This window comes from Silurus aristotelis (assembly GCF_946808225.1).
Source record: "Silurus aristotelis genome assembly, chromosome: 11".
NCBI classification, from domain to species: domain Eukaryota; kingdom Metazoa; phylum Chordata; class Actinopteri; order Siluriformes; family Siluridae; genus Silurus; species Silurus aristotelis.
The window spans coordinates 25,177,616-25,195,188 of NC_139584.1; the positions used below are offsets into that span (position 1 = coordinate 25,177,616).

The following is a 17,573-nucleotide window of genomic DNA, read 5'->3' on the forward strand; positions in this document are numbered from 1 at the left end:
AGCTCCACAGCATTTGACACCTACATAAAGAACTATAATGTGTTACTTTCTAATGACTAACTAGCCTCGTGGGAGTACAGGGAATAAAGGAGGGGGTGAACACATGTAAGTGTATGTGTAATAAGTGTGACGCACAGAGGTGTGAATGAATATTAATCATAATTTTACATAGCTATCTTTGAACGTAAAGGGGATGATATACTGTATGTAGTAAGGCAGCATTTCAATTCCAAGTAAAAAATAAAAACAAAACTAACCACGAGAATAAAGTCGCAGCAATGCGAGAATAAAGTCTAAATATTTTGAGAATAAAGTAGAAACTATGAATAAAGTGGTAATTTTTTGTTGCATAAAATAGATGTGGAGATTTGGTTAAATCCTACTTTTGGTTAAGAATTAGCAATAGGGATATTGCGAGTTATTAGTAGTAATTAGTAATCAATAATTAGCAAACAGACACTGCAGTGGTTATGTAGGAAATTAATTTATTCAGAAGAAAAGAAACTTTGAGGAAATTACCTCCTTTGTGCAGTCTGAATTATATCGATGGTTACACCTGCGTGCTTTTCGAAGAGGATATGTTGTCGCTCAAGAAACTACGAGGATGTTGATCAAAGAAATCGACCATGAGCTATGCTGGACGTCACCAAAACTTCAGCCGGGGTCTGGGTTTAAAATATTAAAACTTTATTCTCGTATTGCTACGAATTTGGATTTCTTAATCTTAGATTTCTTTATTTTTTTATGTGGCATTAAAAACGTTGTCATAGTTGTATATCATAAGGGTCTGATAAATATTACGAGATTGAGTTTCTTATTAAAAGAGTTAGTTAAATTAAGCAATAGAACACATTTCTAATATAAATAAAAAAACGAATAAAGTAAGTTATGATTAAGTTTATAGCCGTGGCTTTCCTGCTATATTGACCCTCACAGATTCGCTATATGAACTAAAATATTGGGACACCTGGCCATTTCAGCCATATGTAATTTCCCCAAACTGTTACAATAAATGTGAATATACCAAAATAAAATACATATATATACATGTACTATAGTGTTAAAGACATCTATCATGAAGGACTAAATTAAACTTTCAGAAATTTCATGTCTAATTAATGAAAAAATAAGAGAATGTCATAATGTTTTCAAATGATCAGAAAGAAATGTACAGTATTCAGTGATCCTCAATTTCAGGTTAAATAAGTGGTTTATTTGTTTTAAAATCTTTAGTATTAATTATTAATTTTTTTTTTTCTTCACACATCCCAGTGATGTTGGGAAGTTAGGGTCAGATGGCAGCTTGGCAATACTGGAGCTTAAACCCCCAAACTAACCCGCTAACCCAGAGCTTGCACTAATACTTCCCTGGACACACCCTGGAAGTGACATCAGTCCATCACAGGGCAGCATATATAAATGTTGGCAACTGATCCTAACCGATCCACATACTGCCATGGTTTGGGAGGTGAGAGGTATGTTATCATATTTTTAACTCTATCTGTTCAAATTTCTCTAACATGTGTTTACCAAGTAAAAAATCACTGACAAATTACACTCTGAATATACCAATTTGCCAAAAATGAAATTTTTGAGATGAGATTTTTTAAGCAACTTTGTGTAACTGTGTGTAATTTTTGCAAAATTTTGTAAATGTGTGGATGAAAACTAAAAGTAAAAGAAGTTGCATATTTGAAGTCTGGCTCTGCAGTCTAACAGGTCTCAACAATGTCAAAATGTTAGAGATGGCTAATCAAATGAAAAACGGGAGGGCTTTACAGAAGCGATACTTTAGTTTGAATGGTGAAAGAGTAGGAGAATATTTACAAATGTTTTACGGGAGAAACTTTAAACCAGGGTTTCAAGAGATGCAAACATTCAAGAGATTCTTGTAACATAAAGCATCATTATGAATGTGACAAGACATAGAGATATTTTTAGCACTTTATATTTTCTTTCTTTCTTTCTTTCTTTCTTTCTTTCTTTCTTTCTTTCTTTCTTTCTTTCTTTCTTTCTTTCTTTCTTTCTTTCTTTCTTTCTTTCTTTCTTTCTTTCTTTCTTTCTTTCAGCTTCTCCGGTTAGGGGTCGCCACAGCGGATCCTCCGCACGTTTGATTTGGCACATGTTTTACGCTGGATGCCCTTCCTAACGCAACCCTCCCCATTTATCCGGGCTTGGGACATATAAGATTAAAAATGAATGTAAGCATACTGTAAATAGGTTTAATGAACATGGTTACCTGATATCCTTTCAGTAAATTTTCCTGTCTAAGAAACTGACATAAAAAAATGTGCTTATATACTCTTCTAGTACTCAAAGAAGGAATCGTGAGAGATTAAAAAGTTTGATGTAAAATTCAAACTAAAACATAGCGGGTAATATACCCTGGGATGTTTTTTAAGTCATCACTATATACATTGATCAGACATAACATTATGACATTATAACATTATAACATTATGAGCTGTGAAGTGAATTAAACTGATTATCTTTTCATCATGGCACCTGATAGTGGGTGGGATATATTAGGCAGCAAGTGAACATTTTGTCCTCAAAGTTGAAGTGTTAGAAGCAGCAAAAATGGGCAAGCATAAAGATTTGAGTAAGTTTGACAGGGGACAAATTGTGATGGCTAGACGACTGTGTCAGAGCATCTTAAAACTGAAGCTCTTTTGGGATGTTCCGGATCTGCAGTGTTCAGTATCTATCAAAAGTGGTCCAAGAAAGGAACAGGGGTGACCCGACAACAAGGCTCATTGATGCATGCAGGGAGCGTAGGCAGGCAAGCTTAGTCCAATCCAACAGACGAGCTACTGTAGCTCAAGTTGCTGAAGAAGTTAATGCTGTAATTTCTCTACGGGTCAGGACTATTTTGGCAGCAAAATGGGGACCAACACAATATTAGGCAGGTGGTCATGATGTTATGCCTGATCGTTATAGTTTGATCCCCACAATGTTACAGTGAGGTTACAGCCTTGTTTCCGCAGTCAAAATCTTCAGAGCGAGATCTCTTTGTCCAGCTGTCTTACAGACACTGTAAAAGTGGGAGAGTGAACCATGGTGAAGAATCAAGAAAGTCTTGAGAGGAAACTATGGGGCTGAGCTGCAGCTGGCTGCAATAAGAGAGCAAACATAATTATATGAGCTGAGAGGGCTGCTTACTTTAGCAAGCAGGAAGACATGCTGAGGCTTACGCTCTGTAGTGGTTCCTTTCATTAGGACATATTTCACCCAATGACACAGGAAAGCATTGGCAAACAACTTAACCTTTCAGTGATTAAGACAAAACCTAATTTATTTTGTTTCCAATACATGGAAACGTCTGCAAGGGGATGGAAATTATTTATCAAGATAAAAGCAGGCATACTGTTGGACAAAAACAGCCAATGTCAGATATTTGTTATATTGCCCAGGCAGAGGAATACACATTAATTACAGTAATACACTCTCTCAACACATTATATATAGAAATCCCATACATAATATATAAGCACTTCTTTCAGACACTCATACATTTGTCTTTTATTCCTTTTAAGGATTTTCCATTGAAATCATTATTAATGTAGCTAATCCACGATGTGCTACACCTAAATCTAACCCTAATTTTACAGCAGAAGCCAAACATTCAGGAGCTTTTTTTATTTGGTTCCCACCAAGAAATATACATATACATATACATACACACACACACACACACACACACACACACACACACACACACACACACACACACACACATGCCTCACGACCCTTTACAACAAATCAGCATGCTCGTTTAGCACTCCCACACAGCAAAGGCAGATACTCTTAAATTATAACAGCAGCCCACACAGTGGCAAGCTATACATCGCAGAAAGGCATATCCAATGAAAGTGAAATTCAAGCCTCCAAAAACCCCATTAGCCATCAATATGCAGTGGATGGGGGGGGATGTACAATACAACATGGATGCAACCTGAGCTACTTACTGCCTTTGTAAAGTAGATGTGCTGTTGGTTCCAATGCTGTCGTTCCTCTCCAGCCTCCCCCTCTCCTTCTCCACAGGAGCCGAACCACACGAAAGGCCTCGGCTCAGCCTCGTGTGGGTCCTCCGAGCGGGGCCAGGAACTGTAGATGAAGGTACGTTACTGTTGCTGTTTTGGTGGACACTGTTGGCATTGTGGTTTGTCAAAGACGATGGTCCACTGGACTTGGAGTTCTGTTCATGATTGTGGTTTTGTGTGGAGCTGTCAGGTACCGGTTTCTTGTCCAAACGGAGGTCCTTGTTCTCCTGGTTTACCCGGTCAAGCTGTGTCTCAAGTTCTTCAATGCGCCGCCGTTGCGTCTCCAGCAGCTTTGCCTGGTTCTCAATGATATTATTGAGCTCCAGAAGGTACTCCACAGCCCGGCTAGGGCTGTCTGGGTTTGACTCCATGGCCCAGGCCTTTGGGCCAGCGGCAAAATCAGTCCTGGAAAGTGTGATTTTCAACCCCCCCCACTGAATAAGTCAAGTGGGGGGGTTCGACCAAATATTGGATAATCAATGAAAAACTGCAACTATGACTGTTCAACTAAAGTGACTACAGTTACAGTCCAGGTCATCGTCCATGTTGATGTCCTAAGGCATACTGGAGACCAATACTGGAGCAATAGTAATGGAAGAAATCTTCATCAGTGTAGCTGCGAAGAGTTATTAACAGTTTTTACATCTCAGATGTGCATCATGCAGCTGCTTGTACTGAAAAATGCCCTAAGAAAAGTATGCAGGGGGTAAAAACAAAAAACTAAAGGGCTTTCTTTGCCCTCTTCAGCACTTAAATCCATTAAAGAAGAAGTGAGGAGAGAAAGGAAATGCTCAGATACTGACTTAGAGATCGGAGAAAAGTCAGTCCACCATTTTGCTGGACTAAGCACAAACTCCCACACACTGAGCTTCTGGAGGAGGCCATAAACAAGAACAAGAATGTGTATCTGAATAGTCTTTGAGGCTTAAATATAAAAAAAAAAAAACTTTATCTTATGATTTATTATCTTGAAACCGGATGCAAATCCATATGAAGAAGAAGAAAGTGTAAAAACAAGTCGTTCTACACTGACGTAAAAACAAAGCGAAGATTTAGATACATATGTATTTTGTATTGTATCCTATTGAGATGGATACTTACAGAGCTTCATTCCTCTTTCTCCTTCTCCTCACCCCATGTTTTCTGTTCCGAGGCTGCGCCGACCGTTAGATTTATATATATATATATATATATATATATATATATATATATATATATATATATATATATATATATATATATATATATATAATTATTATTTCAATCCAGCGCGCGCTTCCCGCCCTTTTCCCCCCTCTCAGGTAACTCGCGGTAAGATCCCGCAGCTGGCACGCGCGGGCTCATGCGCGCGCATGTTCAGTCCTTTCCCTCAGGCTGACGCGCCGTTAAAACCACTTCTTTTCTTCTTTTTCAACAGAAATTTGTCATAAAAACAAAAGTGAAGAAATGACAAAAAAAATATGCGTCGGAACGACCGAAAGTTCAGGCGGTGACTCGTCAAATTGGTAAATCAGTATCCATTTGGTCATTTCTTTCTTTCCAGTCACTCACTTTTACTCATTCGCAGGTCTTGCTCGTGTGTTGTGTGGAATTGTTTTTGTTGCAAAATCGACCGACCGACACGCAGTGTTACACAAACACACACAATCACTGCGGAGAAGGAAAGACGTGAAGGGAGGAAAAAGAAAAGAAAAAAGAAACCCCTCTACGACGCTACACAACGCTGCTCCTCGGCGTCACGATTCGTATGGCAGCTTCGCAGGTGCGTCTCTTACCTACGCGCGCTCCTGTTGGTTGAGCCGTGCGTCTGCAGTGCTGGTGAAGTGGTGGAGGAACATCATCAAACATCACACACACACACACGCACACACAAACGCTGTGTTACACACTTTCACACAGTTTTAATTAAACACCCAAAAGTCTCTTAGATGCTCAGATAAAGAAAGTCACGCTGAAATATATTCCAGTCCCAAGCGTCCATCCTGTTCTGTGATGGATAAGGGAGCTCTTTCCCTTTCAATCTCTCTTTCTCTCTGCCTTCCGCCTTCTCCATCAATTACCTAAGTGTTTTAAGAAAACCTCTGCCTTCCTTCCTCTTTCTCTCTCTCTCTCTCTCTCTCTTTCTCTCTCTCTCTCTCTCTCTCTCTCTCTCTCTCTCTCTCTCTCTCTCTCTCTCTCTCTCTCTCCTAAAAGAAAAATCCACCATATTTTTGACATTTAGTGATTCTGGTGTTGTTTGTTGTTTGCTGGTGTGTTCTTGTCATTCCTTAGAGAAGAAACCAGTTGTGTGCTGTATCCAGGTTACAGGGAAATGCTGTTATTCGGGATATAATGGTAAAAATCTTATTTATTCACTATATGAACCGCATATTAAGACACGCCACTGCCTTCACTTTGGGCTAGAAGACTCAAACCTGTTCCAGCATGATTTTCCTGTTCCAGCACAAAGCCAGCTCCATGAAGATTTGCTACACATGGGTTGGAGTGAAAGATCCTAAATGGACTGCTATAGACCTCTGACCTCAACCCTGAACAACTTTGGTATGAATTGGAGCGCTGAATGCACCCCAGGTCTTTTCACCCTACATCAGTACCTGGTTTTTGAATGCCCTTGTAGCTGTATGAGCAAATCGTTACAAGCACACCCCAAAATCTAGTGGAACATCTTCTCAGAAGAGTGGAGGTTATTATAACAGCAAAAGGGGATTAAATGTGGAACGGGGTGTTCAAAAAGTACATATGAATCTTATGTTTAGGTGTTCACAAAACCTTGACCATGTAGTGTATAAGATATCAGTGAAGTTTCCTTTAAGCTAAAGAGCCACAGCTGCTTGTGTCACTCACTATTTCCTCAGCGATCATGTTAATAAGACATATGGTTTTAAAATAATGGAACCAGGAAATGTTGGACTGAATACAAAGGAGCTACATTTATGTGTATTTCAGTGAGGGTTATAGCAGAGGCTTAATGTTGATATTAGTATAAAATAATAAGCTCTGGATCTGACTAAAGCGCTGCTGCATCGGTTGCTTAGGTAAAGACAACTTCAGCAACATGAAATTATGACGTACAACACTATCCTCTGTACAACTGCACTGCTCAAAAATCCTAAACAAATCAATTAGAACATTTAAATGGGGGCAGCCTATAGCCTAAAAAAAAACCTTAACAGTTTTCTCGACAGGGGATAAACAAGTCAGTGTAAAATAACATGGCAACCATCCTCCACTCAACTTGGTGGAGAGATTTTGTAAGGCCAGTTTTATCAGGAGTCTGTTTTTAATCAGCCAGAGTTAGCTTACAGCTGAGATATGACTGTAAAATGGTTGATGCTAAAATGTTATGGATGCAAGTGCTTAATTGGCATTGGGTATTTAAAAAAAAAAAACATAAGAAAGAGAACAGAGAGAGATACATAGGGCAGTGTTCTACCTGCTGAAGGCCATTCACTTCTCAGCAGATGTTTTTTCATCCGACTGATTAGATAACGGTGAGGTTTAACTAATAAATGCTTTAAAATCCAAATCAAATAATAATTATATTAATAATCTTAACTGATGCATCATAACAATTTTTTACATTAGATTATATAATAAATGAAGCAATACATTTTTGCCCATTTTAACTGATTTATAAAAGACAGACATTTTTTTTGTTCAAATATAAAAACTGTTAAAATGCAACTTCTTTCTCCTGTCCTACATCCAGTTCAGTTTAATAAGCATAGAGAAAAGATCTGTAAGCTCAACAGCTTTAACAGTTTATGAGTGTACAGTATATGTACAAGTGTGGCATAGTCAGATTTATGGTCATACGCATGAAGTACTTTGCTTCCATCTGGTGTTCAGATTTGCAGGTTGCCATTTAAAACAAGACAATGCAATGCGCAAGTGTTTTAATGGAATATTTTGTTCTTGTTTTGTCTGGATTTCATTCCACCTAATAAAACTAATGTTTGCCAAGACCAGGGTACAACATGAAAAGCTTAAAGAAAAGTCCTTGTCTATTATAGTAGATACATGAATCTTTATTACTTGAATATAATTTATATTAATACAATTAGAATTTTGGTTACATCTGTATATAACATAGTCGAAAAAGAAATATAATAATATATATGTAATATTCATGTTGATAATAAACTGTACACCTGTTAGATATTCACACAGATATATATATATATATATATATATATATATATATATATATATATATATATATATATATATATATATATATATATATATATATTAGTTACAATACATACATGGCCATAGACATATTTATATATTTATTTATTTATATAGCAAAAGAAAGCAAAGGATCTTAAATGTAAAGCTGCATCTGGCACTGGCTCGTATCCTTTTTCCTATGATAGGGTTATAAATGCTCTTACTTTACAGCACACACAGCACACACTGAGACTGATACTTAGCCCAGACCTGCTGGGTATGTAGAAACTATACGGTTATACGAACGCTTCAAAATGGTGACATCATACTGGTTACTAGTTTACGTTTGGCATCTGGCACTCTAGTATTATTAAGTACAAAAGTATTAGTTCTTTTCTAAACCTACTTGCATCTCATACCTCTGGAGAAAAAAAAACCATTTCAAATGTCCATCTGAGTATTTCTCCTGAGGTATAGGAAAGAACACTAAGTAGTTAATAATTCATCTACACGGGTTTAGGGCTGAATAGCAGCATTACACATGTATTGAAGTCCATTGCCCTTGTTTGATCGTTTTTTTGACATGACAAGTAAAAGACACAAAACACAGAAAAATGTCCCCCTCATCACCTTGACAACCACTTTCAAGAGAGACTTTTCACAGTTTGCAAACAGAGGCTTGTGATTCCAGCTACAAAGATTTTCTGTAGTCTTTGGTAAAACAGGAATGATCAATAAAACAAACTGTTTAAAATCAGTCCATTCGGTGCATATCCGTCCAGTGCAGAATGTCAAAAGAAGGAGGAAGGAGATGGGGACTAATGTCTTGAATATGTTGTGTTGGAACACAGAGGGCACTTTCAGTTACTGTTGCATGATCTCTGAGTTTGAGATTAAAATGTGTAGTGACACTCAGTGGCTACTGGCTATTTCTGTTCCTCCTTAAATCCTTCACGTCGCTGCTGCATAGTGTAATTTAAATTTTTAACAATGGACGTTGTAGGACAATGTGACTTTCACAGGCAATAGAAAATGTCGGTCATGTGGTTATTGCCAGAGGCAATGGCTTATCGTTCATCAAGCATTCATATTCTAGGCTCAAACCGAGGTCAGTGAGGTCATATGGACTATTGTCAAGTGACAAGGTGATGTTTAACTGAGCCACAAAATAATAAGGTTCACTAATAAGGTTCACTTCAAAAAGCATAATAGCATGTAGTAAACACCCACATTAACATGCTATGTTGTTAATACACAGTAGTATGTTCACAGACCAAATGTTGTATTCCATATTTGAGTGAGAATTCCAGAGACAAAAACAATGCAAGTAAAATTTTGAGATTTGTGGCTCCTCCGTATTCCGACAAGCTGCTTTTTTTGTCTTATTAGCTTCAAGAGAAAGAAAAGATTGGCTGTTGAGGGAACGACTATTCATAGCTGCTAAATGATGGAAAAACAAGTTTGCGGATGTTGAATGTAGCCGTAGATGGTTGCGCATGGCACGTCGTTTATTAATAAATAAAATGTCGTAATCGTTGGGAATGCTGTGGTATAAGAGGAATAAAACACTTTGGGTCATGCTGTTATAGGAAAGTAATCAGCTTCTGGAGCTGATGGTAAATCCTGATATTTGTCTGTCACATCACCCTGTCACCTGTTTCCTCCAGCATCACAATCCAAAATGATTTATATACATACATATTATTTATAATGAGAAATGTATACATAAGACATAGCAATAATTTTTTTTGCATATAAAAATTTTGGCTTGAGGCATTTTATTGCTTCTTGTTTGCCCCTAATTCTGAGACAAAACTATATCCTTATTCAACCAGTCTTTCTTTCTTAAATAACAATCTTGTATATACAATTATAGAGCGGAGAGAAAAGAGCAAAATTGGCCAAGAGCTAAGAGGACAAGTAGCACACAACAAACAGAACAGAAAAAAGGCACAAAGTATGCCAAAAACATGAGGACAGAATACCTCCCTCAAGCTTTTTACTGAGGAAGTAAAGTAATTTTACTTTATATTCTTCTTATTTAACAATTATTAGTAAGGACCACTCTATGGCTGTATTCTCCGAAGGTATACAGAAAAACCCTGAACAGTCTCATTCTCATTCGAAAATGTTATTGTGACACAACAATTATAATAGCCAGTTTATAATAGCCTATTTAAATCTTTTCAATATTTCGCTTAGCTGACCTGATGATATTACGTGGCAAAAATTACATCAATTCAGCACTATGTCAGGTGATGGAATTCTCTCTCACTGTTTGCTCCTGTGCTCTACCTGTAAGTCCATTTCTGTCATACTCACTATGGAGCAGACTGGATTTAAGCCAGGGACCTGGTGCTCTGGTGCTTGTGGCTCCTGAACTATACCTTCCATAGGCAGACACTTACATTAGACTGGCAGCTTGAACACTAGCATTCAACAGCCCCATTTTAGATTATGGCTTTGTGAATTGGAGTTCACGGGGCATGAGAAAAGAGAATGGGGACTGTGGGTCAGTGAGGTGGTTAAACTGCTTCTTATCTTGCCCTGGCAAGCACATGCCAACATAAGTTTGAATGTCATCTTCACACTGCTGTGTGGTCTGACTCGCCAAAACATTTGGCAGTACTTGCTCTGTCTTACTTTTCAACTTTCCTTCTATCTCCTGACCATTTCTCCTCACCGTGCGCTTTCCTCCTCCCAAATTTCCCCAAGAGCTCACCTTCTCCTCACAGTTCTCTCGCAAAAACAGATTGTTTTCCCCTTCTCCTAACTCCTTGGTGTGCAACTCTGTGACCTGCTGATTATAAATGGGCATGTCCATTTTTTTGCTGTCTTGCTGGTCCTCCTCTCTTTGAATCTCATCCTCTGTCTCATATTTTGACTGTCTCGTTCTCTCCTCACTTTTACTCCTTCCCATTGCCTTTTTTCTTCTCTCTCTCTGCCTATGGCGTCCTCTTGTCACTGGTTCAGTGATATCCTCTCCATCGCTGTTTCCTATTAGGATGCTTCTGGGTAAACTGTGGGACCTTTGTCTCCTCCTCCTATCTTTTGACCTTTGACCTGTGACGTGTGTTTGTTTGGGGCTCTCCTCCCAGCCTTCGATTTCTGTCCTTCCTCTCTGGCCGCTGGTCCTGCCTGTTCTTGGAGGGCTGGACGTATAATGCACATGGCGGTAATGTTGATTCACTGCAGCCAGATGCGGCTGCAGGGCTGAGGACAGGGAGGAGACGGCTGCTCTGTGATCATGGCCTAAAGAAAGGAAAAGATTTAAAAGATACAATTAAGATAATTACGAGTGTCTAAGCAGTGTCACATGGGATTTAATAGCTGACAACTTCAAACAGACAAGCACATGCACATACAACATTTATATGTACATACATGCAGGTGATGGTGTGTGTCTTGTCGTTGCTCTTATAGATAATGTATGCACCTGTTCTAAGTTTATCTCTTATCTTGTTTGCCTTTACATGCAGTCATGTCAATTTAATATACATTATTTTCCAAAATTAAAATAAAAAACAATAACATTTAAAAAATTTATTTGTTTAATGGTTATATGCTTTACTAAATTGCATACTGATTTATTATTTTGGTTTCCATACAGGCTGCTCTACTCAAAAACACTAGTATTAGTTACATTATCATTAGACAGCACAGGTTTCCAGACTCAAAATGCTCAATAGAGGATTTTCAAACGTGGTTAAAGAGCCCCAATACAATATAAAACAGAGACAGAAAGGTAGAAAAAACAGGAAAATAGGAGAACTAACAGGAACGACTACCAACCGCGTGTTCTCGGTCCGCCCAATCACATAGAAACAAGGCTCGCCCAGTTTTGAGTTGGTCATACAGAGAGAAAGACTGGAAAGCTCCACTGAGAGACAAACAGAGAAAGAAAAGGGAGAGAGGAAAGAATGTAGAGAATAAGAGCAGAGGTTGACAAACATTTTAAATAAAAAAGAATGTTAAAGGATAGTGAAAAGAAGACAGAAGATCCAAGAGCTACAAAACAGTGGGAGGCAAGAAATTACATTTCTCAGGAATAGAAGGGAAGAACAGGAAAATAATTAATACAAATTAATAAAAGTGTATATATGTACAGTATCTCACAAAAGTTAGTAGACCCATCACATTTCAGCAACCATTTTAATATATCTTCTCAAGGGACAATACTATAGAAGTGAAACTTGGATATATTTTAGAGTAGTTGATGTCCAGCCTGTATAGCAGTGTGGATACAGCCATTATTGTCTAAATAACTGGCAACAAAAGTGAGTGCACCCTAAGTGAACATGTAAAAATGGTGTCCAAAGTGTCCATTTTTTTTGTGAGAGCACAATTGTTCTCTAGCACTGCTTTAATCTTCCTGGGTGTGGAATTCACCAGAGCTGCACAGGTTGTTCCTGGGATCCTCTTCCACTCCCCCAATAATAACTCCCCAGTACCAGCAGCACTCATGCAGCCCCAGACCATGATGCTACCATCACCATGCTTGGCTGTAGGCAAGACACAATTTTCTTGCTAAAAGAAAGTTGTTGCCACACATGCTGGACACCACCTGAGCCAAACAAGTTTATCTTAGTCTCATTGGACTACATGACATGGTTTCAGTAATTCAAACTCTTGGACAGGTTGTCTTGAGCAAACTGTAAGGGCTTTCTTGTGAGTCAGCTTCCTTCTGGGATGTCGGCTATGTAAACCGACTTGTTTGAGTGTGTGGCGTATGGTCTGAGCACTGACAAGCAGACCTTCCTCTAAAGCAACGCTGGCAGCACTCAGGCATCTGTTTTTTGAAGCAGCTTCTGCAACTGACGCACAGCACCAGGACTCAACGTTATTGATCAACCTCTGGATGACCCTGGCCACTGCATTGTAACTCAGTTTCAGGGTGTTACCGATCTTCTTATGCCCGAAACCATCTTTGTGGTGAGCAACAATTCTAATTCTTAAATCCTCCGAGAGTTCTTTGCCATGAGATGCCATGTTAAACATCCAGTGGTCAGTATGAGAGAATTTTACTCAAATTACCAAATTTGAACTGTTCTAATACAAGAGACACAAATTTGTATGGTCCTGTCAAGCAGACAAAAACATGAACATGATGAATAGGACCTGTGGCTTTGCATGTTTAGCGACGTACAGCTGTTATCACTTATTACTGCCAGCTATTTTGACAATAATGGCTTTATGTTAAGTTATTATATTGAATCTGTACTGCTAGACAAGCTACACGTTGACTACTTTAAAATATAGAGTTTAATTTCTATAGTATTGTCCCTTGAGAAGATCTACTAAAATGGTTGCTGAAATGTGAGGGGTGTACAAACGTTTGTGAGATACTGTACATCAAAGCAAAAAAAAGAGGGGAAAATGTTCTAAATCTATTCAAGAAGAAAGAAAAAGAGCAGCCTAAGTACCCAGAATTGTCAGCTTTATATCATTACAGCAAAACAGCATTGGCATTTATGTCCAGCAATGTCTGCTAGTATCATCCTCTCACATTCATCACACGCTCTGCTCAAATCATCCTTCAAAACAAGCACTGGATCCCCTAAGATATAGAGTCTTTTAAAGAAACTTATTGCTCATATTGATATAACCATTCATCATGTCTCATCCAGGAAAACTTACCATAGTCAGGAACATATCCATTGCCTTTTTTCAGGACAAGATGGATCTTATTGCCTGCAGTCCTGATCTGCTCCACAGCCTGACTGTGGCTCATACCTGCTGTGCTGTTCCCACTGATCTCCACTAACTGGTCACTCACCTGCAACATTCATCAGTATTGCACTGTTAAGCTTCAGTAAAAGGTATGGTAAACAAGTTTGACCTGTAATTATGCACCAAAGCTTCAGTAACATACACACTATTATATTAGCAGAAAAATTAAATAAACGATAGGTTGGCTTGACAGTAACACTGTGTTAACTGATCATGTTTATTTTTATTATCTTTGATGTCTTTAAAACTGGAGTCCACTTGGGTCAAAGTAAATCAATAGAAATATTATTTACAAGTACATACACCAGTGTGTACAATATAAATCCCACAATTCACAGTGCATGTGAGCCTGAAAACTAAGCCATGCAGTTCAAGAAACTCTCCTTAGAGCTTTACAATGAAACTGTGTCATAGATCTGTGCAAAAGTGTAAACCCACTTCTAATGCTCTCTGGAGTACAGTCTGCTTTATAAAATGAAATGTGTGTGGAACAAAATGGACCTCTGTACAGGGCTAGAAGGGCCACTCAAACTGAACTTCTCCTAAAATTGAAAGAACCTGCTTGAAGGACAGCCATCAAAGAATTTCCCATTAATTGTTTCTTTTGGGCAAAGTGACCAGAAAAAAGTCACTCTAAGTGAAATGCATATGGCAGACACTTATGGTAATTTGAGAGCATAAGTGAAGAAGATTCTCTGGTCTAATTAGACAAAATAAAACTCTCTGAGAGCTTTGTCTAGCAAAAAACATATATCACTCATCACCTGGCTAAAGCCATCTCTATAATGAAGTACAGTGTGCTTCTCAGTAGCATTATGGGGCAAACTCTTTAGAATTGAGAGAAGGATGAATACAGCCAACTACAGACTACATTTCTTTAAAGAAATCTGTCTTCAGAATGGACACAACCTGAAGGTGAAGGTATGCCTTTTAGCACAAAAATTAACCAAATCATACAGCTAAGACAATGGTGAAGTGGATTGAGGACAACTGTATAAATTTGTTTAAGTGGCCTGCATAAAGCCTAGACTTGAACCCTGTAGATCATCCATGGTAAGACAGGAAGATGGACATTTCCCCATACAATTTGTTTGAGTTTAAGAGGATCTACCATGAAGAATGGAAGAAACTGCACAAATCCAAACCAGCAAAACTAATTCTAAAACTAATAATTCTTCTAAAATACTAATCAAAGAGTCTGACTACTTTTTGAGTTGTTGTAGATTGCAACTTATATTTAGATAAATGGGAAATATACATTCAATAAATGTAAAAATATATAATATACAGTGCATCTGGAAAGGTTTCACAGGGCTTCACTTTTTACACATTTTGTTATGTTATAGCCTTATTCAAAAATTGATTAAAATCATGATTTTCCTTTCAATTCTACAATATTTGCAAAAAAAATAAATAAATGGCACCAATTACAGCCTCAAGTCTACAAACTTGGCACACCTATTATAGGCCAGATTCTCTTATTCTTCTTTGCAGAACCTCTCAAATTGTTTAAGTCTGGGCTCTGGCTTGGCCACTCAAAGACATTTAAAAAGTCAACAAAGTCCCATAAGCACTCCTTTGTTATCTTGGCTGTGTGTGTAGAGTTATTGTCCTGTTGGAAGATGAACCGTCACCCCAGTCTGAGCTCCAGAGTGCTCTGGAGCAGGTTTTCATTAAGGATGTCTCTGTACATTTCTGCATTTATTGTTCCCTCAATCCTGACTAGTCTCCCAGTTCCTGCTGCTAAATAACACCCCACAGCATGATGCTGCCACCACCATGCTTCACTGTAGAGTGGTATTGGCCAGGTGATAAGCAGTACCTGGTTTCCTCCAGACATGGCACTTGGCATTAAGGCCAAAGAGTTTAATCTGTGTTTCTCATGGTCAGAGGCCGCTGATTGGTGTAGTGCTGCAGTGATAACTGTTCTTCTGGCAGGTTCTTCTCTCTCCACAGAGAAACATTGGAGCTCCTTCAGAGTGACCATCGGGTTCTTGGTCACCTCCCTGACTAAGATGAGGATGATGGAGGCCACTGTGCCCATTGGGACCTTCAATGCTGCAGAAATATTTCTGTACCTTTCCCCAGATCTGTGCTTCAATACAATCCTGTCTCAGACGTCTAAAGACAATTCCTGGAACTTCATGGCTTGGTTTGTGCTCTATATCTGAATACTATTACAAATGCAATGTAGCAAATTTTCAAATTATTACTGCAATCCTTTAGTCATTCGCTGTACATGCAAATGTGCACACCCACTAACCTGCATCTTCTGGCTAATCGAGGCTGGTCCTCCTTCCATCAGACCCAGAACATAAAGATCCATGTTATATTCACTACCTCCTCTGAGACTAAACCCAAAACCAGTGGGGCCTCTCTCAAGCTCCACACTGTAGTACCGTGATGAGTCCTGGGATGGGTGGCAGAGAACAGATATATTAGGCTTTCACGTAGTCATACACTACATACCTGAAAGCCTAAGTGAGTAATATTTTGCCTAACCTTGGATTTGGACCTGTGAGGCTTTTTGCTTCTGTGATGGGGATCGCTGTCTGAGTGCTCAGAGGAATCTAAGGAAGACATGAAGGCGGGTGTGAGAGGAGTGGCACAAACAGCCAATCAGATAGAAGGAATGTGGAGCGAAAGTATAATGGGACTTTGGCACAGCAGTTAAGGTGACACTTTATCACAGTAGTCTATAGATTACAGAGGTTATACGCATTGATATTAGAGGAAGCTGTGCAAGAATGGCCACACTTTTCCCACACAATCCCCCCAACCAGCTGTACAACACTCATTAAAAGACAAATTCATTTTACAGGTTTGACACAAAATATATTTTTTAAGGTACTACAAAAGTACATAATTGTAGAACAAAACCATAAACATAGAGCCAATCATAATGTCATTCAAAAAAGCAGCAACTCACGAGCGCTGGATCTTGGAACTACGGTCAGATGCAATGTGTTGCCCGCTCTGCGCAGAATCTGTGCCAGCTCCCTGTGGGGCAGGTTGACCACACTTCGTCCCTCTACTGACTCCAACCGATCCCCAGGCCGAATCAGGCCACTTCGTGCTGCAGGACTGCCTCGACGCACTGTCACAAACCGGTGAGGCAGCAGAGAGGCCGCTGGTGAGACAAAGTAAAATTCTTTATTCCATTGTTCAGACATTTTTTATGATCTGTAGAGTAATATCAACACTATAACAATCATGAAATGGTCAAGCATTTACTGGTTAAAAAGAATAGTTTAGGTGATGCAGAACTCTGCTTGCAAATTGCAAGGTCTTAGTATGTTCCGAAAACTGATACTGGAGATTCAAAATTCTCAAATTGTACAATCTCACTAATGTTTACTGTCCCAGTAAATGAATAATTTCTGGGAGTTTATTTTTACCACGATCACCTTTAGGTATCTAACTCTATAGTCGGATGATGTTATATACAGCATATTGTGACTGACACAATACAAATATAATAGAATTTAATTAGAGATGGGTAAAATAGCAGGACCCACTGCAGATACTCCAGAAGTCCAGAATAAAAATAGATGCTGAACAGACAATATAAGGGATGAAACAACCAGTGGTATAGAAAAAATTGGAAAGCATTCGAAGGGGATGCAG

The 17,573-nt window shown here is 38.7% G+C and overlaps 2 protein-coding genes and 1 long non-coding RNA gene across 19 annotated transcripts in view; 1 reads left to right on the forward strand and 2 right to left on the reverse strand.

Annotated features, from left to right (window-relative positions):
* iqsec2b (IQ motif and Sec7 domain ArfGEF 2b) overlaps positions 1-5,202 on the reverse strand; it is a 60,430-nt gene extending 55,228 nt beyond the window's left edge. For 6 of the 9 annotated variants that reach the window (XM_083554712.1, XM_083554717.1, XM_083554715.1 and 3 more), the window contains exon 1: positions 3,969-5,202. In XM_083554712.1, the coding sequence (XP_083410838.1) occupies positions 3,969-4,414 (446 nt within the window). In that variant the 5' untranslated portion in view covers positions 4,415-5,202. The remainder of the gene's footprint in view (positions 1-3,968) is intronic. The other 3 variants (XM_083554714.1, XM_083554713.1, XM_083554709.1) reach the window with 3 other exon arrangements.
* An 80-nt stretch (positions 5,203-5,282) lies between these two features.
* The window catches only part of LOC310733489, a 49,645-nt gene continuing 37,354 nt past the window's right edge, over positions 5,283-17,573 (forward strand). Inside the window, exons 1-3 of one of the 3 annotated variants that reach the window (XR_014535760.1) lie at positions 5,283-5,805; positions 13,888-14,035; positions 16,865-17,079. This is a non-coding gene — a long non-coding RNA (uncharacterized lncRNA). The remainder of the gene's footprint in view (positions 5,806-13,887; positions 14,036-16,864; positions 17,080-17,573) is intronic. The other 2 variants (XR_014535761.1, XR_014535762.1) reach the window with 2 other exon arrangements.
* Positions 8,317-17,573, reverse strand: part of magixb (MAGI family member, X-linked b) — a 66,223-nt gene continuing 56,966 nt past the window's right edge. For 4 of the 7 annotated variants that reach the window (XM_083554723.1, XM_083554721.1, XM_083554722.1 and 1 more), the window contains 5 exons: positions 16,876-17,076; positions 16,449-16,516; positions 16,210-16,356; positions 13,854-13,992; positions 8,317-11,468 (listed from right to left, as the gene is read on the reverse strand). In XM_083554723.1, the coding sequence (XP_083410849.1) occupies positions 10,672-11,468; positions 13,854-13,992; positions 16,210-16,356; positions 16,449-16,516; positions 16,876-17,076 (1,352 nt within the window). In that variant the 3' untranslated portion in view covers positions 8,317-10,671. Of the gene's footprint in view, positions 11,469-11,992; positions 12,097-13,853; positions 13,993-16,209; positions 16,357-16,448; positions 16,517-16,875; positions 17,077-17,573 lie in introns of all 7 variants that reach the window. The other 3 variants (XM_083554726.1, XM_083554727.1, XM_083554724.1) reach the window with 2 other exon arrangements.